The 25987-nt window shown below is 47.8% G+C and overlaps 1 protein-coding gene across 2 annotated transcripts in view; it reads right to left on the bottom strand.

Annotated features, from left to right (window-relative positions):
* Window positions 1-24144, bottom strand: part of Prkcb (protein kinase C beta) — a 336312-nt gene extending 312168 nt beyond the window's left edge. The window contains exons 1-2 of one of the 2 annotated variants that reach the window (XM_006980349.4): window positions 23813-24144; window positions 22800-22831 (exon numbers count right to left, since the gene is read on the bottom strand). In XM_006980349.4, the coding sequence (XP_006980411.1) occupies window positions 22800-22831; window positions 23813-23985 (205 nt within the window). In that variant the 5' untranslated portion in view covers window positions 23986-24144. The remainder of the gene's footprint in view (window positions 1-22799; window positions 22832-23812) is intronic. The other variant, XM_006980350.4, reaches the window with a different exon arrangement.
* Window positions 24145-25987: the final 1843 nt, after the last annotated feature.

Genomic DNA, 25987 nt, shown 5'->3' with positions numbered 1-25987 from the left:
AATTCTCTTTTAAGGACCTATAGAAATACAGTGAAGAGGCAAGTGCTCTACCACTGAGCTACACTCCCACCCCTCCCTGCTAGTTAGTGTTTGCCCTGGTTTATTTTCATCAGCCTTGTGCCCCTCCAGTTCCTAGAGCGATAGAGTCCCTTCCTGTTGAAGTGACAGAGGCCCGTCCTGTTGATTTCAGTCTCTTAGTCCCATTTTCAAGGTGAGAAAACAGAGGCTCAAGTGTGATTAAGCATTCCACCTTGTGCAGTCAAGGGCTGACTCTGAAAGCCCGAGGACACAGAGCAATGGGTGAAAACGATAAATGTGTGTGGATCACAGGAACATTGGCATCCCTGGCCCTCAGACTGCAGGATATTCTAGCAAAAGGCTCTATCCATGTACAGGGAGACAGACCCTCAGAAAGCAGGCCCAGAGGGGTGGACACCCTGTTGAGATGCACCCCCATGTTACGTGGGGAGGGTGTTTTAAGCAATCAAGCTCAGTCCACCTTTCTGCTGGAGGGCGTGCCATCCATTACTTGGAAACGAGATGAATAATTAAACAGACTGTTCTCTAGAGAACAGAGCGTTTGGCTCAGAGTGAAAGGCTAACAGTGACAATCACCCTGTGGTTCGGAGCCCTTGGCTATGTGGCTACGTGTCCTCGGGCTTTCAGAGTCAGCCCTTGACCACCCAAGGTGGAATGCTGCATCCCACTGAACCTCTGTTTCCTCACCTTGAACGTGGGACTATGATAAGAGACTGATGCTTGGTGAACCTTCCAAAGCGAAACCAACAGGAAGGGACTCTATCACCCCAGACACTGGAGTGGCACAAGGCTGATGACGATAAATCAAGACAAAGAACTAACAAGGAGGGCTGGGGTGTAGCTCAGTGGTAGTGTGCTTGCTTCTGGTGCACAAGGCCCTCCTGGCCTCAGTTCCTAGCACTGAAAGCTGAAGCCAAAACAGCCAAGTGGAGATTGCACCTGCTGGTGGATCAAGAAGTAAACAGAGGTGAGGGGAAGGCTCAGTCTCACTAATTGTCACGTTGTTGTTTTTCTGTTTTTGTTTTCCCCCTTACATTGGCAGGACTACAAAAGCCTGATGTCACTGAAGGCACAGTGAGACAGAAGCCCGCATGTGCTGTCTGTGTGAGGGGACAGCGGCCCAACCACGATGAAGAACATTTGGCAAAATTCTATTAAAAGCTGAATCCTGATAGTCCATGGCCAAATCGCTTCAGGAACTGGAGAAACAATCACATATGTGTGAGACATACACGTAATCCCAGGAAGGACTGTGAGCGTGCCTGCACTGAGAGTGACCCTACACAGGAGAGAGCCACTCTGTGGAACTGCACGGTGACACAGAGTTTACCTCCACGTGGTTTCTGGGCAGCAGATGGGGCCGAGACGGAGCCGTGAGAAGGGCCAGTAAAAAGGTCTTTCTTCTTAGCCATGGTGTACAGTTTATTTTAATTAGCTTATACTTCACATCTTTCACAAACTTAATTTTTTTTAACACGGGAAGACAACTCCTCCATGGTTGCTCACAAAGCCCAGCTAACTCTAGCATCAGGAATAAATGTGGTTGTGATTACAGCTGCAGGCCTGAGGTGGCTCTGGGTGATTGCTCTCTTTTCCAAGAAACTGAGTGCCACACCTGGCTTGGGGCTGTTCTCATGGCCTGGAGAGGTTAAGTCCTTCCCCAGTGGTGATAATTCTATTTTTCAAGTAGGTGATTTACAGCCTCGGACATTAACTGCCGCTCTTACCTGCTCTCACTAGGGTGTGAACAGAGGGAAAGGTCTTATGGGTGGAGGAAGAGGGAACTCCAGGCTCTAATAGGAACACAGAGACCCTTGCGCAGCTAGGCCAGGAGAAGGTTCTGAACTCAGAGAGAGCAGGCAGGAGAGAATACAACGTTTAAAACAGACGCCAGCACGACCAGCCAGTTCCTTCTTTACTCTGAGCTTTAGCCACCTTTCCAGAACCTTCACTCAGCTCCTTCTGGCCTCAAGGACAGATCTGTGTCCAAGTGTATAGAACCAGACCTACCAAAGACCATAGAGGGGAACAACTGGCCACCGACAGGCACCAGAGGAGGCAATCAACACTCCACCAAGAGTCCATTCTGAGCTGGGTTGAGTGTGATGGTACACACCTCCAGTGGAAGGGGAGGAGGGTTCAAGTCTAGGCTGGGCTATATAGCAACCTCCCCCACCCCCCACCACACCGGACAAAAGTTCTAAGGAATATTCTAAGCCATAGGCTGTTTACTAAGCTAAGAAATCTCAGAGACCCAAGTCATAAAAGCAATGCCCCAGCCCCCACCAAGTGATGGAGGAATAACAGCACTCAGCCTTAATGTTTTCCAAAATCACAGCTTCCGCTTGAAGAGTCTTTTTTTTTTTTTTTTCTTCCTGCTGCACTTTTCACAACCTGCACTCACGGCTTTGTTAGTTACGTTGTTGTTTGCTTGTACATCGATTGTTTGGTCTCACCTGGACTATAAGTTCCATGAGAAACCAGGACTTGACCTCACTTGCTCACTGCAGTGGCTCTGGATCTGGCACACAGTAGATGCTTTTCTAGTGCTGTTCTGTGAATGTGTTTAACCTGGAAAATGAGAATGTCTCCTGAAATAGAGCAGGAAGCTTGATAGTGGACCTGGCAGGAGATACAGCTTCCTGATGGAGATGGTGTCTAGGAAAGAGGACAAGAAAGGACTAGCCTGGAAAAGCCACTCCTGTTCCCGGTGAGCTTTCAATCTTAAGATTTTACCAGGATTCTTTGCGGTGTGACTCTGTGGGCTGCTTACACACGGCCCAGCTCCCATGCCAATGGCCCTTCCGTGGGAAAGGACACCTTTATCAGGCCCTTCAGCTTAGCTGTGACGATACTCTCTATTAGTGACTGGCTGGTACAGAAATAAGTGCTGCAACTTCCTCTTTTATTTAAAAAGGGCGGGCGGGGGTGAGGTGGGGCTGACCTCTGAACTTCCTCCTATTAACCACAACTTACTACTGACTTTTACTTAGGTGAAGACGCTGTCAAATAAACAATAACCAGCCTCCTTGTTGGCACTGACAGCAAGTTTGTATCCAAAATTCTCTCTGAAACAGTGTTGACTGCCTGCAAACCTTCAGTTAATAAAGGAACCGGTCCAGCAGTTCTCACTGGAAAGAGTAAAACCTGACTCAAGGCCACTGTGAAATCACCCAGCTGGGCTTCGGGCTGACATGGTACACAGAGCAGAACTTCCCATATAAGACTGAGGCCAAGCTGCCCTTGATTCTTAACCATGTGTCCACTGTCGGAGTCCCTGGGCAGAGGCTCTGTTCACTAGCTTTGTGGCAAGGGGAGCAACTTAACCGTCTGGGCATCAATGTCCCCAAGAAAGAGCTTGTTTCTTGTATGGTCAAGCAAGATTCAGCCAGATCCGGTCTCTCTGTGGGGAGCAAACACAAACTGTAAGCATTTTTTTTTTTTTAAAGAAAGCAGGTCCTGAAGGGAATGTAGAAACGGGAAGGAGTGAGTGACAGCTTTACAGTTTTTAACCCTGAAAACAGACTGCAGGCAGCAGCTAAAACTCCAAATTGAAAAGATAAAAATAAAACCTAAAACAGCTAGGCAGAGGAGACAGCTTAGTCCGTAAAGCGTGCAGCACACGGGCATGAGGACCCAGTTGGATCTCCACACTCACACGAAAGCCCAAAGTCGGCCTTGAAGATGCGTCTTTGTTAGCTCAGCCCTGAGGAGGCAGATCCTGGGCTCACTGGCCAACTGACTTAGGCTACATGAAAAGACTCTGTCTCTAAAAACAAGGTAGACATCACCTGAGAAACAAAACCTGAGGTTATCTTCCGGCATCCACATGCATGTGCATACCACACACACGTACACACACATGAACACATAGAATTAATTTTTTTTCTAATGTTCTGGAATGCAGAAGAAAAAGACCGATTTCAGGTCTCCAAAAGCTGCTGGAACATGAGGAGGGAATCCAAAAGTAACACGAAAAGAAAAACATATCAGAGTCTGTGTGCAACCCTACCCAAGAGTTCAGCGAACTCCTGAACCGTGCGTGCATGAGGCAGCCTTGAAGAAGACCAGGATATAACTCAAAACAGAGTTGACATCTGAGCTGATGTTCCAGAGACAAACTACTGTTTAGTCAAGCCAATGGCCAACTAAAGAAATTCAAATAAATAAATAAACCAACACTCTTCACAGAAATACAACAAAATCCAGAGGCTCCACAATCCAGAGTATTCACAATGTCTAGTGTGCAATGTAAAATTACTTGACATATGAAAAATATCTAAGAAGAGATGATTCAACTTCAAGGGACAGTTAATCAAACAGGAGGCAGGGAGAGGGCCATATAAAAAGAGGACATATAAAAAGCCCTCTTGTTATACTGCAGCAACCATTTGAAATTGCAGGAGAGACATGACATTCTGCTGCAAGTGACAGGAAGCTCTTCTTGAAATGACTCAAGCACTAAGAGAATTAATTCTCCAACAAACAAAATTTTGAGGCAGTTTCTCTCCGCCTTTCCTCACTTCCGCTTGGCATGCTAACCTTGTCCCTCCTGACAACAGACCTGCCACAGCTCTATGCATAACATAGGTATGACAGGAAGTTCTTAGAACAAGTCCTTGATCCCACCTGCCCCTCTTTTCTCCTTTGTACATCATCCTCTAACATATAGTTCTTATATGTATTGTCGCCTTTGAAAGGCCAAGAAAAGAGACTTCATCGGAGCACAAAACAATTTCTGACCACCCTGTTAGGCACCTGATTATATCAACTCTGGAAGGAACTTCCTCCTGTGTTCATTACTAACAGGCAAGGGATGCTTAAATAAATGAAAATTTTTTAAACATTAGAATTGGAGAGCTGGTAACATTTTCTATAAATAGAACACAAGCACCAAAAAAAAAATGAAAATGATAATTAAATTCCCACTAGGAATGTGGAGGCCCCCGACTCTAACTCCAACACTCACGGGCAGGACAATTGCAGATTCCAAGCCACTCTGAGCTACATAATGAGTTCTTGTCTCAAAAAGACAAATGCAGAGAGGTGGGGAAAGAGGGAGGTAGGGGGAGAAGAAGAGGAGAAGGAGGAAACAGCCTTAAAATATGTTAACTCCAAACTCTGGCTTTTCCCTTACTGCCTAGAAGAATAGCTTTTAATTAAATACTATGTAAGCTCATGTTGTTTAATGTCACACTCCATCCAAATCCTTGAGTACCTCCAGGAATATGGCTTAGATATTTTTAAATATACCTTTGTATGTTAGTTACTTTCATACCTATATCTCTACAGTCACATGCAGAATCAGCACAAGAGAGCTAAGGTATTTGCGCTCACAGTTTCCGAGCACTACAGTTCCATCACGGCGGGGGAGGCAAAGCACAACTTGTATTTTAACTCTCAGATTGTTGCTTCCTGATTTGCTTCCCATTGCCTCTGGACACAGATGAGCTGGGCATACCACAGGTGTCTCAGATTTACATTCTCAATGCAGAAATCAGTGCTCTTCCTCAAGCTTTCCCCTCTTTTTACAGCTGCTCGGGACCCTCTTCATCAAGTACCCAAGTCAGGCTCCTTTAGCCGCCATTCTGCCTCAGAAGGAGTGCCTTCATATTTGATCCCAACCACTCTGTATGGTTGATCTTGCCCTTATCATTCACACAGGAGAAGAATAAGGAAGCTGGGGGCGAGAAATCTGCATCAGGTCACAGATTTGAATTCAGAGTTAATTTCCCCCTTTTTTTTTCCTACTTCAGGGGTTCCTCAGTCAATAATTTCTCACCAGAGTTCTAACCCTCTCTCCTTGACAGTGCATCCCCACCTGCAAACTCTCCTCCGCCTTCCTCAAGCCTCTCCCCATTTAGTTCCTTTACTTTCCCCTCTCACCTGACTTAAAACTCGGTCTGGGCCAGCAAGATGGCTCAGGAAGCTGGGCAATGGTGGTGCACGCCTTTAATCCCAGCACTGGGGAGGCAGGGCTAAACGGATCTCTGTGAGTTCGAGGCCAGCCTGGTCTACAGCAGGAGATCCAGGACAGGCACCAAAACTACACAGAGAAATCCTGTCTTGAAAAACAAAAACAAAAAACAAAAAACAAAAAAAGATGTCTCAGTGGGTAAATGTGCTTGCTGGCAAGGCTGATGTCTTGAGTTTGATCTCTGGGTCCCACATGGTTAAAAAAAAAAGAGAGAGAGAGAACAATCTCCACAAGTTTCCTTCTGACTTCCACATGACTGTCACAGCACATGCGTGTGCACACGCAAAAACAAATAAATAAATAAATGAATAATAAATAAATAAAACTAAAATGTAATGAAAAGATCTCGGTCTCTAACCTTGAAGGCAGCTGAGCTCACCTTTGAACCTAGACGTCATTTTGTCAAGGTTGCCTACGTGCTTTCTCTCTGCCCGTCAAAATCTCCCCAAGTCAGCCTTCCGCAAGATCGTCGGCCACTTCCCTTCACCCAGTATTTCCTCCACCTTGCTTCTCCCCCTGCCTTGCCCACCATTTCTCCTCTCTCTCACACTGCTCCTCCTCCTCCTCCTCAAACCTCAGGTGCCAACTTAGGCTCCATGCCAGCCTCCCTGAGAGCCTGAGAAGCGAGCTGTGCCCTTCCCTCTGCCCCTCTCCTCCTAGCAGTGATGCCGTGCTGTAGATGCCTGGTTTATGGGCCTGTCCACCAGCCGGCCTGAGGGCAGAAGGGTACATTTCATGCCTTCCTCCCCCTATACATCCATCACCAGGGGGGTGGACATGCCAGATAGCGCACCCTGTGCTACCAGTCCCGTGTTGTTGTGGGTAGATTTGGAGAATGATCTTAGCCTTCTCAGATCAGATCCCACACCCTCCTATGCTGCCTCCCAAAGCCTAGCCAAAGACTCCCACTAGCAGAGCAAGCAAACCTGTGAGTCTAGAACAGTGGCGGCCTGGGTTGGTCACTCTGTTCACACACAGCCTCAATTAATGATGGTTCAGTTTACGGAGGGAGGTTGTTCTACTTCGTGTTCATACAAAAGCAATCGTGCATTCACTAAAACCACATTTTCAATTTTGAACTGTTGTTGTTGTTGTTGTTGTTGTTGTTGTTGTTGTTTTGTTTTTGTCCAGAATATGTAGATACGATGCTGGGGAAACAGGCGAGACAGTGTACTGTTTGCTAAGCTGTGCCGTTTCATAAATTAATGGTACTGACTTTCAACTCCAGAGTATTTTCTAATCACAAGGGGTTTATTGAGATGTAACCCCTTCATAAGTCAAAAAAAGTCTGTCCTTCTTAGCTCTGAGGCCTCGGGCAGGCCACTTAACACCTCTTGAACGCAACTGCTTTGTAGAATTAATAACGGACTTGCCTCCTGGAGTGCTGTGGTTCTCCAATGAGGTATGTGAAGCATCCAGTTCAGCTCAGCTCTGCAGGGAAGAATTAGGTTCCACTGAAGTGCCTACTGTGTGTAATCCCTTTCCTCCCAAATGACTCAGGGACCTGCAGACCCCTCAAGCTCCCCTCCAACTCAGGCTCTAATTCAAAGAAACTTGAATTAAGTCTGGGCTCTGCAGTTGATTTAAGAAATTCTTATCTTCTCTGAGCCAATGCCCTCATCTGTGAATGGGGATAATATCACTGGCACATCTTAGTGAAAGGTGAACACTCACGGGGCCGGGGGGGGGGGGGGCGGGGGTAGAATTTGTGAAATGATCAGCTCATCGAAAGGACTCAAACATTAGGAGTGCCACCATCATTGTCACCATCATCACCACCATCACCACCACCATCATCATTATTACGATCATCACCACCAGCATCAGCATCACCATCACCACCATCAGCATCATCACCATAGTGACTACCACTATCATTATTGCCATCCTTGGTTCCAGAGTGCTACCTTCCTTTTGAACAGTCCTGAACCTGAGTCTGTTTGGATCATAGCTGTACATAAGCTTGGAAAAATCTCTCAAGTCTTCGTACTTCTTCCATCTTCTCAGCCTCTACTGAGAACAGTAGCAGTGGCTGCTGCATGGGGCTCTTGTGCCGATGAAATGAGTTAATATATGTAAAGTACTTAGAACAGTGCCAGGCACATAGTGAGCACCCGGTAAATGTCAGCTTGAGTCAGCAGCATTAGGAATCTTACTTGAAGATGTCCAGGAAACGGAAAATTCCTTTGGCTTATCTGCCCAACAAATTGAGGCCCTTCTAGGGACTGCAAACTCTCTCTCTCTCTCTCTCTCTCTCTCTCTCTCTCTCTCTCTCTCTCTCTCTCTCCACTCTCTTTCTCTCTCTCTTCCTCTCACTCTCTCTCCACCCTCTCTTCCTCTCTCTCTTCTCTCTCCACCCTCTCTTCCTCTCAATCTCTCTCTCTCCACCCTTTCTTCTATTCTCACTCCTCTCTCTCCACCCTCTTTCTCTTCCTCTCTTTCTCCCTCTCCCCCCCACATCAACCCTCCCAACACCGATGCAATTTTTTTTTCTTGGACTTGACTTTTTGTCCCATCTGCAGCACTCTGGCCCCCTATGGCCCATGGGCCCCAAATCAGAGAAAGCCAGAAGGGAAAGAGAATGAGGCCAGCTGTCATTTGGGCTGCCACCTACCCAGGGACAGCAGAGACTATAAACACACACTGAATTCCAGCTCTTGGCAGCCCCAGCTGGAGGCAATCCTCTGCAGAGTCCCACCATAGGGATCTGACCCACCTTGATGCTGGCACCACACCTCCCCACAGCTCTGTGCACCCCCGACACACCTCCTCCTCCCTCCCTCCCTCTGGGAAGGCTCTGCTTATAAAACACTCCTTTTTCAGCCCGCATTATCCCAGATAAAGCAGTTCCTTCTCTCTGCAGTCTCAAGGGCCACCTCTTGACACAGCAATCTGACACTTCACCCCAATGGCAGGTCAGGCCAGGCAGTTCTACCAAAACCATTCATTTCACGTGTAAAAATGTCATATACTATACTTAACATTCTATTTGGAAAAAAATAACTTTTTCTGTGATATGTTAATGCTCAAGGAAGATAACCAAAATGATCTTGGGATACTATGTTAGAGTGAGAAAGAAACTTCTCATTATGAAGAATTCAAAACAATGCGTTCACATCCCTAAAAAATAAATTAGACATCCACAGTCCATGGGCCAACTTCATGAGCCTTCGAGGCTTCTTCTTCATGCTCTTCACAGTGACTTTCAAACCATGTTGTCTATCCCCATGGTCAGAAACACCATTTACATTTGACCCAGTTCCCCCACGCCTGCATATGAAAACACAGTATAAAAGATTCATGCGCCCATACTTACTCTTCCTGAGGCTGATGCATTCTGATATTTTCTATTCTAATTTTTCATAGTGTACATGACTTACTAAGTTGCTTTCATGGCCCTCCAGTGAGCGATAACCCACAGTGGTGAAAATCAAATGCAGGAGAGGGGCTGGGGAGGCAGCCCAGCTGGCAAACTGCTTGTTATGCAAGCACGAGGGCCTGAGTCCAAGCCTCTGAGCCCCTGTGAGAAAGCGGGGTGTGGCGGTGTGTTCTTGTAATCCCACTGCTAGGGGAACAGAGTCACTGGCGAGGATCCCTGAGGTTCACTGGCTGGCCAGCCCATCCCAATCAGTGAGCCCCAGGCTAGAGAGAGACTGACTCAAATCAACAAAGTTGACTGTGCCTGAGGAGGTTGTCCTCTGCCATCCACACACACAGGTACCCACCGTCGCTGGGGATGTGTTTGCTTGTTTGCTTGTTTTAAAACAGAATCTCACGAAACAGTCAAGACTGGCATCAAACTTTCAATCCTACTTCCTCAGCTTCTCAAGGCCTGAGGTTTTATAGATATACAGTGTCCCCACAACTGGTAAATTTATCTTTTGTGTGTGTGTGTGTGTGTGTGTGTGCATGTGCGTGTGCGTGTGCGTGTGTATGTGTGTGTGGTGCTAGAGATCAAACACAGGATTGTCTGTATTCTTGGCAAGTAATCTACCATTCAGTTAATATTCTCATTCACCCCTGCCCAATACACGCACTCTGCCTTCGCTCTGACAAAATTCCAGCTTTGGAACCAGCTTTGTCTCCTACTACAATGACTGCACCACCTCTCTTTCTTACTTCCCCAGTGCCTTATGGGCATCAACCTCAAGAGTTATCTATCCAGTAAACTACCCTCGAGCAGTCGTCATCAGTGACACCAGTCAGGGGGTGTGGGAGGAGAGCTGAGACTAGTGCCTGATAGGACATCTTCACAAGGACATTTTGAGACCATCTCCATCTTTTCTGTCCTAAGATACAATGAGCAGTCATATGTTCTCTGTATGTCCCTGTCTCATCTAACCCAGTGGTACCCTGGGAAAGGAGACTGTGACATTATCTTCATTTCACAGACAAAAAACAAAAAACAAAACAAAAAAACTAAAGATTACAAGTGAGTAAAGTACCCAAGGCCCTGCATGTGATCAGTGAAGAAGCTGAGGTCTGAAACCATGCTCTTAAGCAGTGTGTCATGAGACCATGTCTGCATCCCTTGGTTCTACAGTCCCACCAGGTATCACACATATTCCTTTGTATGTCTGCCTCTGTCTTGGATCTCTCTGTCCTCAAAAACAGAGGCACTGTGCTCCTTTCTCTGACTCTCACACTCTTGATGCAGTGCCAAATGTTTGGGGGTAATTGGTTGTAGAACCCAGGGATGCAGTGGTAAAGGTGGTCCTATTCAATGTACTACCCTTGGCTGTACTCTTAACATACAGCATCACACTTGGCTCCATCAGTCCCCTGTAAGGACCATTATTACCAGGTATGAGCAGTAAGCATTATATACTGTGGCCTGCTGGAGGCTCAAGTTCATTTCAGGAAACCAAACACTGAACATGTTTTAGAGACACATTAAAATTGGTGTGCTAGATTCCAAAGACATCCCAAATTATTCACAGTCCCCCCCCCCATCAAAAGGAAGAATCTATTCTCTCTTCTATTTCTTCCTTTATTTCTAGAGCAAGCTGACAATTCCCTTCTGCTAAGAGAAGCCCCACAGCCACTTTTGAATGTAACCTCAACTCATGTGTGGGGAATGCATCCACCACCACATGCCTAAGCTAAGACTCCCATATCCCAAGCATCCTAACTGAGGTCCAACTACATGGATAAGACCAGCCAAGAACACACAGACCACCCAGCTGAGCCCAACCCAAATTAATGACCCCAGGAAATAGTGCTCAGTAAAATCATTTTTAGTTTACCTACTAATCTTTGCTATGCAATAGTGAATCACTGATTTGAGAGGTTGGCAGGATGCTTGCATACAAAGAACAATGAATAAAAGCAAAGAACCTACAGGCACTCTTGCCCAACCCTGAACTGGATCATAGTGTTCAGGATGCCCTAAACAAGCAAGAATCCCAGTTGATAAGGACTAGAGAGATGCCTCAGTAGTTGAGAGCATGTAGCACTCTTACAGAAGGACCAGTACTGACATCAGTTAGCTCATAACCACCTGCAACACCAGTGCCATGTAATCCGACGCCCTCTTCTGGCCTCCATGAACATCTGCATGCACATGCATCTACACATACACACACCATTAAAAATAAAGTAAATCTTCTTTTTAAGACCCTGTTTATTGAGAGAAGCAGAAATTCTAACAAGAACCAGATTGTTCTGACAACTAAAACCAAGAACACTACTTTATCTCACTCTTAATAGACAGACAGAACTCACTTTCCCCACAAAGTGCACCAGAAAAGGTTAAGAGGTATACAGTTTCACATCACAGTTTGACTGGTCAAGTGAGAGAGGAAACTGAATTCACAGTCCCAAAGGAATGAAAAGGAAACCATCCATGGCTTTGGAGGCTGAGGAAGGGTTGGACATGTTCATCAAAACCTGTTTCCTTTCACTCCCAGAGACAGGGCTGATCACTCTGCTCCCTTCCCATGCCCATGCTCACCCCCTGCACCCAGAGTGCCCCTGTGCCTGAGTTCTGACCCACAGAAAGTGAGCAGAAGTAACAGATATCCCCCCAGACTAGAACGGTTGTGGAATGAATGTGCTTTCTCACACACTCTCTCCCCAACCCACTGGTCCAAGGAGAGAGAACTCAGACTCAGGTGCCCCACATGAAGACTGCCTGGTCAGGATCACCTGCATGTGTGTGTGTGGGGGGGGGTCCTCTGATGCAAATGAGATGCAAATTTTCGGTCAAAGCTCAGAGACTTTGAGGTTTATCTATTACAGTAGCTTTGAGAGATTCCCACTAATGCCTTAACTAATAGAGAGTTTTAAATTTTTAAGTTCTAAATATAGTTTGTGAACTCCAGTTTTCCAAACATTAACAGAACTAAATTATTGGGTGGGAAAATTGTCAGAATGCCCTGGCTTCCTTGTTATAGTTTGCAGCCGATAGGCAACATTGAAACAGGAAGCAGATGTCACCCCTAAGAAGACAAACAGCACCATCCTTCAATGGTGATGCCAGAAGGTGCCTGTCTCCCATACAGATGTCACTTCCGTATGCAAAGCTGAAAAGCCCCCACTAACATTTCTCAGGCCCAGCCGCAGAAGCTTAGAAGCCCGTGTCTTTTGGCCAAGCGTCATTGGTAGAAACCTGAGGCAGGAGGATTGCAGACTTGAGGTTGGTCTGGGCTAGAAAGACCCTGTCTCCAAAAAAATAAAACAAGGACTTCCAAGATAAAATGGGCGATTGGAAGCTACTTCCGTGTGATGTGGTAAATGAGAAGAGTCGGGATCACAAAGGGTAGCCTGTATCCCAGAGAGAGACAGCTCCCTGGAAATCAGTCACACAGGAGGAGAAAAGACACTAGACAGCATAAACAAAGGGAGCTGGGCAAAGGGGTAAGAAGCAGGGTCTCGGGTGCCTCTTCCCGGCAATGGGGGAGAGTCAAAGGCTGTGCAGGAAAGGTAAGTCAGGTGGCCCTGGTCCAAAGAGACCAACAGTCTTACCCAAGGACAAACCTCCAGTTCTCACAAGCCCCAGCCCCACGCTAGCAGTTTCGGAGTGACAGTGACATCTCTGATGTAGCAAGTCAGCAACAGAGATGAGACACATTTTTCCACTCCTAACATGTGCCTCAAAGGACTATTATCAGAGGCCATATTAAAAGAGATCCTCTTGCTCAAAATTGAACTGTTGGGGAGGGGCGGTTGAGAACAAAGAGCAATTACAAGGCAGAGATCCTGGGTTCAGTCTGCCACTGCCTGAGAATGGGAGACGGCGGAGACAGCCCAGGGGAGAAGAGAGTCAGACTGGCTTCAGGAGGTTTGGGCAATGAAGGGCATGACGATGGTGAGTTCAAGGCCAGCCTGGGCTATTTAGTGAGTCTCTATCTGAAAAACACAGGGGAGTGGGGATTGCCAGTTCAAGGGACAGGAGGCTTTGCAGCACAAACCAAAGTCTTACACATTTCAACTTCCAGCTCACACATGCTCTTTGCCAGTATCTCCAGCCCACAGGAGACCAAAAGAGTTCATTTGAAGGGTAGAAGAACCTACACTGAAAAGAGCTAGATCCCAGCACTGAGGAGGTAGAGGCAAACGGAGCAGGAGTTCAGACACAGCCTTGGCTACATAGTGAACTGGAGGCCAGTCTGGACTACATGAAACCCTGGCACAAAGAAAGTACCAAGAGAAAAAAATGAGAAAGAAAAAGTGAAAAATCGGAAATCTGACATTGAACTGCTATTGATACATTTTCAAAAGTGGGCCAGTGGGCAATCGTGGGTCTCAAATTAACTTTCTGAGATTTTCCCACAAACTAAAGCATTACTAGACAGAAAGGGGCTTCTTGGAAAGCCGGATGCTCACTCCTGCTCACATCACCCCCTTGTCCATGCTCAGCTGCGCTCTCTCAATTCCGTCATCAGTTGTAATTGTTGCTGCTAACCAGGACAGGGTCAGCAAATCTATCTCCCCCATCACCTTCCTGATAGAGGAGATTCATCCCATCTCCCCAACGACACTATAACCCAGAAAGGACAAGGAAAGGGCCCGAGCAAGAGCAGAAATACCCGCCGTGTATGAACTGCTTTCTGTATGCCAACCAAGATGCCCATGGGACATCTGACTTGAGCCCTGGAAACCAGACCCTGTTACTACTCCCCTTAACCCATGAGGAAACAGAAGCCCCAAGAGGCTAAGTCAAGGCCCATAGTAAGAGACCAAGAGTTAAACCAAAGCTCCTCATCTCTTTGGGGGTGCATAGATACACATACACACGCAGGGGTGTGTGTGTGTGTGTGTGTGTGTGTGTGTGTGTGTGTGTGTGTGTGTGTGTGTGATATGCATGTGGCAGCCAAAGGAGGCTGCCCAGCGTCCTGCTCGGTCACTACTCCACCTTATTCCTTTGAGACAGGGTCTCTCACTGAACCTGGAGCTAGACTGGCAGCCAGCATGCTCCAGAGATCCCCTTGTCTCTTCCCTGTACAATTCTAATGTTACAAGCATTCAAACTCAGTTTCTCATACCTGCACAGCAAGCCTCGTTACTCACAGACCCACCTCCCCAATCCTGAACCAAAACCTTTTATGCCACCAACCACCCCACCACCCCACCCCCGCCCAAGCACAGACTTGTCACCATTGCACCACATGTGCTCAATCAGCATGTGCTGGAGGGTGAGTGACAGCAGCAGAGAGAGAGAGCGGGTGGGGTGGGAGTGGGAGGATTCCTTTCAGAGGAAGAATCATTTCTATGGCCTTCTGCGCCTAAGGACGCAATGAGGAAAGGCATCCCTATTGTTAGAACCGCAAAAATAACCTAGTAACCACCCCCCAAAATAGAACAGTCAACAATATGGTGGACATGAAATCCCAAATGTCTCTTTAGGATTCAGAAAAACAGCAGTGGCCCCTCTCTACTCAGCTGACACAACCCGACTGCCCCTCAGTAGCTCTGTCAGCCATCCCAGCTGACCTCCTGCTCCACAAGCCTGGAATTTCAGGATCTGAGTCATGGCTCTGATTGTTTCAAAATGCGTCTCACGCTGGTTGTAAGCCTTTGGCCAGCCACCTCACTCCCCACACACCCACCTCACATTAAGACAAGGACAGCAAGCACTTCCTAGTTGACTAGGAAGTGGGAGATGTGACCTTCACCTCCCACCAGCTCCGCCCTCACACATCCTTCTTCCTGCTCCGTGCAGGTGCCCTGTTCCCTCTCCTCTGTATCTCCACATGTACTCTCTTCTGTCCTCACCCCTTGTCACTTGAGGAACTCCTACTCTTATGGTAAGACTGTTCTCAAATGTCACCTCATCTATGGAATCTTCTCTACCTCTCCCCAAGGAAGAGCAATACCACACAAAGTGTCTTCGCATCCTTTGTAGAGCACTTTTGATTACGTAGCAGAACTAACTGGTCATGTGATATACCTCCTTCACAAGAATCATCTAGGGTAAGAATCATGTCTTCATTCTCTTCAAAGTCCCTACTGCAACCTAACAGTGTACTGTGTGTTCATTCTACACTGTTTACCACTCTTGCCCTACAATGCAAATTCCATGAATGTAGGGATTCCGCTTTGTTCCTTACTCTACTTCCAGTGCCTAGACCAGCACCTGATACATGGCAGACCTTCAACACACACTTATTAAGGGAATGGGTAGATGGACAGTATTGAGCAATTACTGGGTAGACAATGACTAGATGAGTATTTTCTTCTTTGGATGGTGTTTTACCTGCCCCCAGAAAACAGGGTCACAGAGAGACAGAATCATGAGTGAGCCAGGCATGGTGGCATGTGCCTGTAGTCCCCTCATTCAGGAGGCAGAAGGCTGAGACATCTGGAACACGGAGCTTCCTTCCAGCATGGGTACTTCCAGGAAAGACACTGAAGCACCCCTTGTCTGCTCACAAGAAAGTGCAGCTAGTCCTAAATCAAACCCAGAACAGGACTGACTCAACGCTGGGTAACAGTGGACAACAAATGAATCATCAAATAAACAGGGTGCTCTGCAGGTACGAACTAAAATACCCTAGGCTCTCATCAAGAAGACTCGATGGCTACTTACTTGGTGCATGGATTTGTGTTAGGCATTAAAGACGTGTTAGCACCAAAGTGAAGCCTTCTCCCAAATTAAATCAGAATGATGGGAAGAGAGCTGACAAAGGATCTTTCTCCATATGTGCTTCAATGCTGTTAACTGTGAAACGACTTAAAAAAAAAAAATAACTTTCAAATGAGGAAGAAATTGTAAGGCAGAGGACTGATACCATACAGCATTTGGGGCAACATGAGCAATCTCAAGTCCATGAAACTGGATTTCAGCCGACATTTCTCCATGATGCCCCGTTCTTGCTCTTTATTTATGTTCCCATCTACCAGCTCTGAGTTGCTCTACCTCCCCTGAAGTTGTCTGATTTTGTCTGCTTTAGAACAGCCACCTCAAATCGCCCGCAACCCCTAGACAAAAAGGAAGTCAACTCATTATCCGAGTTACTAAGAGGATCTGGAGCTCACTGGCTGTCACGCTGAGACTCCATCTTGAGGTCTCTTGTCTGAGCACTCCAAGAATGTCATGGAGATAATGTCTCCTGAATATCTTTACACACATCACAATGCAGGATTTTAGCTGTAGATCCTGGACACCTCAAAATGGAGAGTGAGAATTTGGGCTTCTTAATTCTTAGACCAAAGGACCCCAACTCCACCTTGAAGCATTACATAGGTTAGCCTCTCATGGAACAATCTTGAAGCATCTGGTAGATTTCCACCAAAGTGAAATTAAATGTTGGTAAAAATCATTTGTAGTAAGTCCTAGCTCCCTTCCTATACTACCACATCAGGAACCTTCTCAGTAGCATTTACTATTGGGTTCTGTCACCTAAAACCATTCCATACACATAGAACTTAATCACTGAATACTTTTTAAAAGAATGCATGGATGGATAGAAGGATCGATGAGTAGAAGGATGGATGCAGGCATGTATGCACATACAACAATTTTCTACAGGATTTTCAAGCAGACATCACATTTCCAAATGTCATATGTAAACACTGTAGATGTTGTGGTCTCTATTTAAAAAAAAAAAAAGGTCCAATATTCCATCTATGTAATATCACACAACTTCAACTACGGAGATTGTATGAATGAAGTCAATGATTTCACATTACAATGAATTGGGAAAATGACAAGGGTCCCAGCATTGGAAGGCATCAATCCAGGAAGGTGAACTTTCTAGCCGATCCTCCTGCCTACCAAGAACAAACTGGTCTGCAGAATCTAAAGACCAGATATGAATTTGAAATGGTATGTGATTATTGGACTCTCTCTGTGGCTGAAAAGTTGCGTAATCTCAAAAAAAATTTTTTTGAGACAGGGTTTCTCTGTGTAGCCCCGGCTGTCCTGGAACTCACTCTGTAGACCAGGCTGGCCTCAAACTCACAGAGCTCCGCCTGCCTCTGCCTCTGGAGTAATAGGATTAAAGATGTGAGCCACCATCGCCTGGTATAGGGATCTATTTTAATGTGTGTGTGCACATGTGGGGTGAGGAGGGAAACAGAGACAGAAAGAAAGAGAAAGGGTGAGAGACAGAGAAAGGAAAACGACTACAACGTCAACACGTATGTAAATCATTTTCTTTTTATGATTTTTTTTATTATCTTTATTTACATGTATGGGGCAGGGCATGTGCATGTGAAGGCAGGTACCTACAGAGACTGGAAGTATAAGATCCCCTGGAGCTGCAGTTACAGCCTGTTGTGAATCACCTGATGTGGGTGATGGGAACCGAACTTGGGCCCTCTGCAAGAGCAGTGCACTTTCTGAACCACTAAGCCATCTATCTCTCCAGCCCTGTAGAAACGACCCTCAAATGCTGAGGGGTCTGACTAGTCACCAACTCTTAAGAGTTTTTCTCACTGGCTCAGATGCACTGTCTATGCGCTTCACCTGCCCCAGGCGAGGCCCAGAGGATCACTAGTCTTGGAAATAATATATTTTTGAATTAGTTTAGAAGAACCTGCATATCATGCCAACCAGATTTCCAAAGGTCACATTTTCCATATTTACTTGGGAAGGTAACTGCTCAGTAACAAGCTTCAGGCACCCCTGGAGGGCTGGACTGCTCAAAATGAATTTTCTGTTGCTTCTTGAACAAATCAGCCCTCCGTTCTCAGCCCACGGTTAACCCACTTACCAGACTCTTATTTTGATAGAGATATTGAGCCTGAAGTGCTACTTTAGGTGCAAAAAGATCCAAACCATCAAACACAAAACTGTAAAGCTTCTCTGCCTTTTACCTGCATAAAAAACCTGCTAGAACATCATCAGAATCAGGCAACAAGTGAGTGGACTTTGGCTCATAAGTCTCTGGGATCTGTTGTGAGGACTGGGGCAGGGTGGAGGGGTGGTAAGGAGGAGCAGGGTACAGCAGCCAAAGCCACGTCCACCACCCTGCAGTCCGCCTTGCTGATTCTGTTCACTGAGAAAGTTCAACCCAAAATGCTCAGTGTAACAATATAAGTACACAGAGAAAGCTGTGCCCAAAATAAAATTAACCTCTGATTAATGTTTTCTTTATTCTTTTGGTTTTTGAGGTTGGGGATGGAACCCAAGACCTTACACATACTAAGAAAGCATTCTTCTGCTGAGCTGCATTGTAGTTCATATTGGTGGTGGTGGTTATTGTTTTAAGTGCCTATTCTAATCTGTTTATGTTAACTAGATACTACATTAAACTTGTATTCTATAAAGTTTCTATTGAGGGAAAATAACAGTGGTGGGATTTGTGTGATACTTAGAGTTTGTTTTCTTTCTTTCTTCTTCTTTTTTTAATAATTCAACCAAGAGGCTAAAAACGTGTGTTTTTTAATTCACCCGGGGAAGGGAAAAAGACTTACTCGTTGTAATCATCAATTCTAGTTCTTCATAGTCAGAATATTAGTAGCAAGGGTTTTTTTTCTAGAGAATCCAAGGCAAGTTCAGATCTTTCTCATGAGGGAAGCCATGCCCTCTGCGTCCAGACACTGAAGTATATACTTTGATATTACCTAAAGCCTACAGAGAAACCAGCCCATCTGAGCATGTGAAACAAGCACAGTCATTTCATGCGTTCCAGAGTCAGCTCTGCCCAGCTTTGACACATTTTCCCACCAAGTTAAGTGATGGTGATCACCTTTCTTACAGTTGTTTACATTCACTGTGACTACCTCTCTCTAAATACCTCCTTTGTCCCCCAACCCTACAAAGCAGACACCAGCTGCCCTGTTTTACCAAGGAGAGTAAAGCTACAGTGTGGAGATGGGCTTCCCAAGGTCACACAATGAGCAGATAGCAGATCAGAGACTGGAGTCCAGCTTTGTCTGATTCCAACCCCGTGCTATAAAATCTAGATCTGAACATTTAATGCTTCTCTATTTCTAATGAAGCGACTTCAAAAAAAAAAAAAAAAGTTGAATTCCACCCAATGGTTTGTGTTTTTTCTTTTGTTTTGTTTTTGGGTTTGTGTTAATTACAATTGAATCACAACATGTAGTTTCTGGGTTTCTGTCAAGAATGACTTGATCTGTCAAGAATGTCTGATCTGTGATATTAGAGATGGGTCCCATTTCTAACCCGAAATATATGCAGTTTCACAAGAGTAATCCTCAGCCCCAATCCTCTGTCACCAGAGGCATTATTATCAAAGAAAGAGGAGGGAGGAGAGGTGAGGTACTGTGGCAGTTCACCTAGAGCTTTGTCCTTTAGCTGTACGAAAGCAAGAAATCTATTCTTAAGCAAGTATCCCGAGTCTATAAAAATCCATAATTTCCCATGGTTTCTGGATGCACTGACCTGCACCCCCAATTTCCATGACAGCACGCTGGAGCATGAGGGCAGTGGCAAGGGTTTCTCCATCTTGGGACCATTCCACACCCTCCTACTCCAGAGTACTCAGGCTCTAGCCAATCTCTGCTTCCACTTTTGAGATGGAAACACCCCTCCCTCAGCTCTTGGCTAGGAATGTGCTGCCTGAGCTAAACACTGCTGCCCTGTAGGTTCCCTTGCAACAACGTGTGGACATGGCATTAGGTTCTAGCCAACAGACTATGTAAGAGTCTCTCAAGGCCACAGGGTCCCTAAGGGCCACTGAACATAGGTCTTTTGGCTTCATCCCTTTCCTGCTGCCTACTGGCTGAAAGGAGGCCTGCAAACTGGAGAAACAGTATCTTCTTGAACTGTGAGATAACTATTGCTCCCCAGGATGGCAGCACAGAAGACTGAAGGTACTAGGACTCTGGACTGTTGATTTAGGTAAAAGAATAAACCCTGTGCATTTTCTATTAAAATGCTGGTCCTAGTTTAAGTAAATTCATTGTAAGGGAAAATATCAGGCACCAGGCACTGAAAATAATCAGATAAAAGGAGCTTGCCTATGATTCCAGAATTACTCCCAAGCAACGCTGTGTACCAGGGATAAACTCCCTCCCCTCCTTCTGGGATGTACCTCATCCTAAGCAGCTCAGTTCAGGGCCCATCAATCTGCCCCACCCCCTCTTCTTCCTCCTACCCACTCCAACTCAGATGGAATAGACTGTCAAAGCAGTAACACAGAGGACCAGATGTTCAGAGATCTAAGGGGTGGAAAAATTGAAAAGAAACATGACTTTTGAAATACCTGTCTCTCATCCCTCCCTTTGTCCCTGGGAGTCCAGGGAGTCAGCACACTGGTAAATGCTCCAACCAGCCCCTGAAAGTCTTATCCCCAAAGTTGATCAGACTTCTTGAAAACTTTAATTCTGATTTTGTTCTCATTCTGCCCCCCAAAACACAAAACTTCCTGGGCTTTGGATGAAAGGATCTCCTGCTCCATATGTGCCATCCCCCGCACATTCCAAAGCTGACTTTCCCAGCCATCAATAACAGCAGAGCAGGTGGCACAGGAGAGCCACAGAATCGATGTTTTAAAAAATCACCCCTGACCTCAGCAAGAGACAAAAACAGAAACCAATTCATGGAAGCGAACGGCAACCTCATAGAGACTGCACAGTTCCGACACCAAGCCACCCTCAGTATTTTGTTTGAGAAGATGAGAAAGTTCTAGAAAACAATCCAGACTGTGCTTCTGGCCTAACTTGTTGCCACAGGCAGGAGACTCGGGAAGTTCTTCTGTGTGGTGCGTAAAACCAAGGCTCCAAATCTTAGCAAAGGAGGTTGGAAAGGTCTAGAAGGTTCCTCCCACCTCATTCCAGAACTCAAATAAGAACCTGCAGCTTAAGGCAGCAGGCCACATACACTGCAGGTCAGCATTCCATGCAAACTACACAGCCACCTCTGCTTGCTGGGGTCTTTTTATGTTTGCTTGCAGAGTAACCTTGCAAGACAGAGCTCTCCTGTGGGCACTAAGACACACTTCAGGCTATTCCACACCCATATGCTTTCTTCTCCAGATTGAAGCCCACTTTACAGGGTGGTGGATGTCAAATTGCCTCTGAGCACACCTGTAATCCCAGCATTTGGGAATCCAAAACAGGAGCATGGAAGAACATCCAGAGGGAAGCCAGTCTGGGCACAAAGTGAGACCCGAGAGAGAAGAGAGAAAGGGGAAGGAGAAGGGAGACAGAAAGGGAGGGGAAAGATAGGAGGAGCAAGGAGGGCAGGGGAGGGGGAGGATGGGGGGGTGAAAGGTAGGGGAGGAGAGGAATAAAGAAACATTTCTGACTAAACTCAACCACACCTGGCCTAAAGGGGGAAGGGGGAACAAACCAGCAAATTCAAGTGGGCTAAGGAGATCAGAAGTGGGCCAGTACTGGATGGACAGACACAGCTGTAAATGTGTCCCGTCTTGATAAATGGATGCCCTCAGTTCCAAATGATTACTTCAGCATAAAAGTAGAGTCAATGTTCAACAAGTTGAAGGTGTGTGTGTGTGTGTGTGTGTGTGTGTGTGTGGCCTTGCAGTTCTAGGATGCTAACACCAAATTCACAAACTATTTATGGCATTCTAAGGGTTAAACGAGTATACAAGCTAGTCATCTTTGGAGATCCATTTTAAAACCCATCTTTTCCCCTCCCCCGTTTCGGGTGATGCACTCCAGAGCCTCCCTGGCACAAAGCAAGCACTCTCTGGGCAAGCTTCATTGCCTAGCCCACAGTCCATCTTGTAGACAGGAGAGGCCACCAGGTCCCTGATATTTGAAGGGCACCACTAGTTGGAATCCTGGCTCTCAAGGCAGATGCAAGAACCCAGGTAACCAGTCTCTTGGAGTCTTTCCTGTGCCTCCTCAGAAGTTAAAAAGGGCAACCTCAGGCGGGATCTGAGAGGCACCCTATCTGGGACCACCCCTTTCAGAGAGGGAGGAGGCCCGGGGGAAACCACAGTTGCTTTTCTAGGGGACGCGCCATCTGCAGAGGAGGCAGCCACCTGCTGAGACCTCTGCAAAGCAGGGGAAAGAGGCTGAACCTCCTGGGGGGTGAGGAAGAGCCGTGAGCAGGAAGGGGCTAGAATTAGGAAGAGAGGGGTTCCCTCCACACGCAAGAGTTCTTCAAGACATTTCCTTACTTAAGCAGGGCTGGCAATTCTAGGAGAATGCCCAGAAGGCAGAGGGATGGATGCACTTTTTGACATTTAGAGCCTTCCAACTCCACTGGCCTTTCCTGGATGGTGCATCATTGGCCCAAACACACACCCCTTAAAAGGACCCTTTGGTGGTGAAGGATTCCTAGCCAAGGAGGTCACTCTGACAGGCAAGATTACCGCACTCTGCCTAACTCAGACACGTCTTTGAAGTCTGTTTTACCCTCTCTTCCCACCATCAGCAACCACAGAGCCACAGAGCCTACCTTGACACTGGAATCCCTGCTTCCCGAAGCCCCTGTAAAAAGCACAAGGAGGAATATCAGTCTGAGGGGTCCAGTCACCTAATTTCACACAGTAGCCCCCTCCCTTCCCACTGTCCCTCTACCCCAGATGCAATCTCCTAGCTACAGGCCGGTGTCCAAGAGTCTTCCGCCTTGGATGGGATTGTGGGGTACATTGTGGGGGCTTGGCAGTAACCCCCACCCTACATCTCCCCTGCCGTTCAGACAAGACCGCGACCACCAGGTGGCGGGATGCGAAGGTGCATTTCCGTCCGGGTGGGGGCGGAAGGCGGGCTGGATATCTGCCCAAGGAGATGCCGGGAGTACCCTCTGGGAAAGAGAAAAGGAGGATGAGAGGGACTCCTCCGCGGTGGTGTCCCCTGAGAGACTAGGAGAAAGAAAGGTCGCCCTGGAGAGGCAGGGGGAATAAAGGGTCCTGCAGCGACGTGAGGGTGAGAACTGAGGAATAAATGGGGGGAGGGGGTGCTCAGGACTCTGGGGGCGCAGTAAGCGATAACCCAGGGCGCTACTCTAGGGACACGGAGAGAGGAAGGATGCTCCACGCCCCGGGGAACTAAAGGACACCCCAGGGAGCTGCCCCGGAAAGGAGGGGTGAGGGTTGAAGCGCCTCGAGCCCGGAAGAAGGCAGAAAGATCGGGAACCCCAGGCGAGAAAGACACCCGCGGAGCTGCCCTGCCGAGGAGGGACAGCCACCCTGCGCCCTGAGCCAGGTGTCGAAAAGGCGCCTGCGGCGCTGTCCCTGGGCGCTCAGGCGACAGAGTGCAAGAGGGCAGGAGGCGCCTGGCGGCCAGCCGTCTGGGACCAGAGGACCCGGCACCTGCGGGATTGGTCATCCCAGAGAGCGGGACAGAAGGGGCCAGCGGGATGGGGATGGGCACACGGTTCCGCCTCCCCCGGGGGCGGCGAGAGGGGTCCCCACGCGTGTCGCTGCCCTCTGGGGCCCCGGGCAGGTGGCCCGCGCGGCGCGCTCTCACCAGATGAAGTCGGTGCAGTGGCTGCAGAAGGTGGGCTGCTTGAAGAAGCGGGCGGTGAATTTGTGGTTCTTCACCTCGTGCACGTTCTTCTGCCGGAGGGCGCCTTTGCGGGCGAAGCGCACCGTGCTCTCCTCGCCCTCGCTCGGCGGCGGCCCCGCAGCCGGGTCAGCCATCTTGCGCGCGCGGGGACCGGGGGAGCCCCGAGAGGTGGCGGCCCCGGGGCAGCGGGACCGCGGGGCTGCGGGCCCGGAGAGGCGCGGGACTAGGCGGCCGCTGCTGCCGCCCGGGGACCGCGGGGCCGCGCTGCCCCTTCGCGCCGGCTCTGGCGGCGGCCGCGCGCGCGGAGCTGGGCTGTCACTCGCCCAGCTGCTGCCGCTGGTCCAGCTGTGCTTGGCACCGCTGGCCCCAGCTGCGGGGGAGGGAGGCGGAGCCACAGGATAACCCCGCCTCCCTCATTTGCATCGGACCCAGGCCCCGCCCAGAGCCGCCAGTTGCTTTACATATTGGCACCACACACACCACACCACACACACACACACACACACACACACACACACACACACACACACACACGCCGGAGACCGCCGGCCTCCCAACCAAGTGTTCTTAGCCGCAGCGCTGCAGCACGGGGACCGCAGACTGCGCTGGACAGACCCGAGCCGCACCCCTAGCACGCTATCCTCGGCCCCAAGTGCATTAAGATGAGCACCTCCGGTGCCCCAGCCAGGACCGAACGCCGCCGAAGGGCCTGAGGGGCTCCGAGAAATGAGGGTGGAACAGGCTGGACGCAGCCAGTTTCACCCTGGCCTCTGCAGAGACTGGTACCCAACACCCTCCATCCATCCCATTGGTCATTCTTCATGCGTCTTCTGGAGGGATGGGCTTTCGCTGTCACTCATCCGGAAAGGCCTGTGGCCACACACACACACACACACACACACACACACACACACACACACACACACACACGTTCTGCAGAGGTACGGGAGGAGCTCGCTTTATATTATATATATCTAACTCCACCACATGGAAGACTCGTCTCTGCTTGCTTGAACCCTTAGAAGAGAACTCTCTCCACAAAAAGACTCAGTTTCCCCAACTGTAAAATGAGGCTAATGAGGAGGAGAGGTAAATATAACAAATGAATGTTTCCCTAAATGTTAAACTCACTTGGGTCCCAGCTTCACAAATTCTGGTCACATTTATGCAGTATCTTAAAAAGGTCTATAAGGTTGGATGTACCTAGGTTTATGTTGTTAAAATCTCTCCAGGTGCCGTCCTCATGTGAGACTGAAGCCTTCGTTTACTTGTTAGGAGAGGAGATTCGAAAGTGTTCAGGGTACATTAATATCCAACGCCACACTCTCCTTGATGCGACCTGAAGGATGGGAAGGTAGCTGACGATGACACTGGGTGTTATATAAGGTACTGCACCTAAATCCCCCACCCCTGTCATGCTCTCCACCCTGGGAACGAAGGATGGCGTCAGACAGTGAACTCTTTCACACGACCCAGACATTGTCAGTGATACCTTCGCATCCCTCAGTGTCAAGTTTAGCATCTGACACCTCCTACAAGCCCAATGAGCACTGAGTGAGTAAGTGACAGAGTAAATGAAGATTACCTGTGCTGTGACCAGCAAACATTCACAGATAAAAAATAACATTAAGTGCTGGGTGAGTGTCAGCATGTGCAGTCTTATTCAGTCCCAACAACAACCTATACAGATCAGGTAAATTCTTCTATGCACAGGCATAGTGAGATGGGAGTGACTAAGGTATACACAGTCTCACTGTTGTGGAATGGTGGCTGGGCTGTCCCAACTACAAAGCACACTGGTGACAAAGGGGTGGACCTCAGCAGTGGCAGAGCTTACATATCGCTCCAACAGCTCTGCCTGGAAGATACAGAGTGGGGAGTCATTATTAGGTATCTAACAACCTCATGGTGAGCCATGCCTATAATAATACAGTGTCCTTCTCCTACATAGTAATTCAAAGGTAACAAGGGAAAAAAATAGCACTCACTTTTAAGGTTGACATGTTTGGGAAACTGGATGTGCCTATCTATTCTTAGTCTTTTGAGAGGCCCCAGCACCTCCCAGGGAGGCTTGGGAAAACATCCCAGGAGACACTGCTGCTGGAGGAGATTTCCTTTGAACGATGGACTGGAGGC

The sequence above is a fragment of the Peromyscus maniculatus genome, chromosome 1 (assembly GCF_049852395.1).
Source record: "Peromyscus maniculatus bairdii isolate BWxNUB_F1_BW_parent chromosome 1, HU_Pman_BW_mat_3.1, whole genome shotgun sequence".
Classification (NCBI taxonomy): Eukaryota; Metazoa; Chordata; class Mammalia; order Rodentia; family Cricetidae; genus Peromyscus; species Peromyscus maniculatus.
Note: the sequence above shows the minus strand (reverse complement) of the source record. Positions and strands in the feature narration are given on the sequence as shown.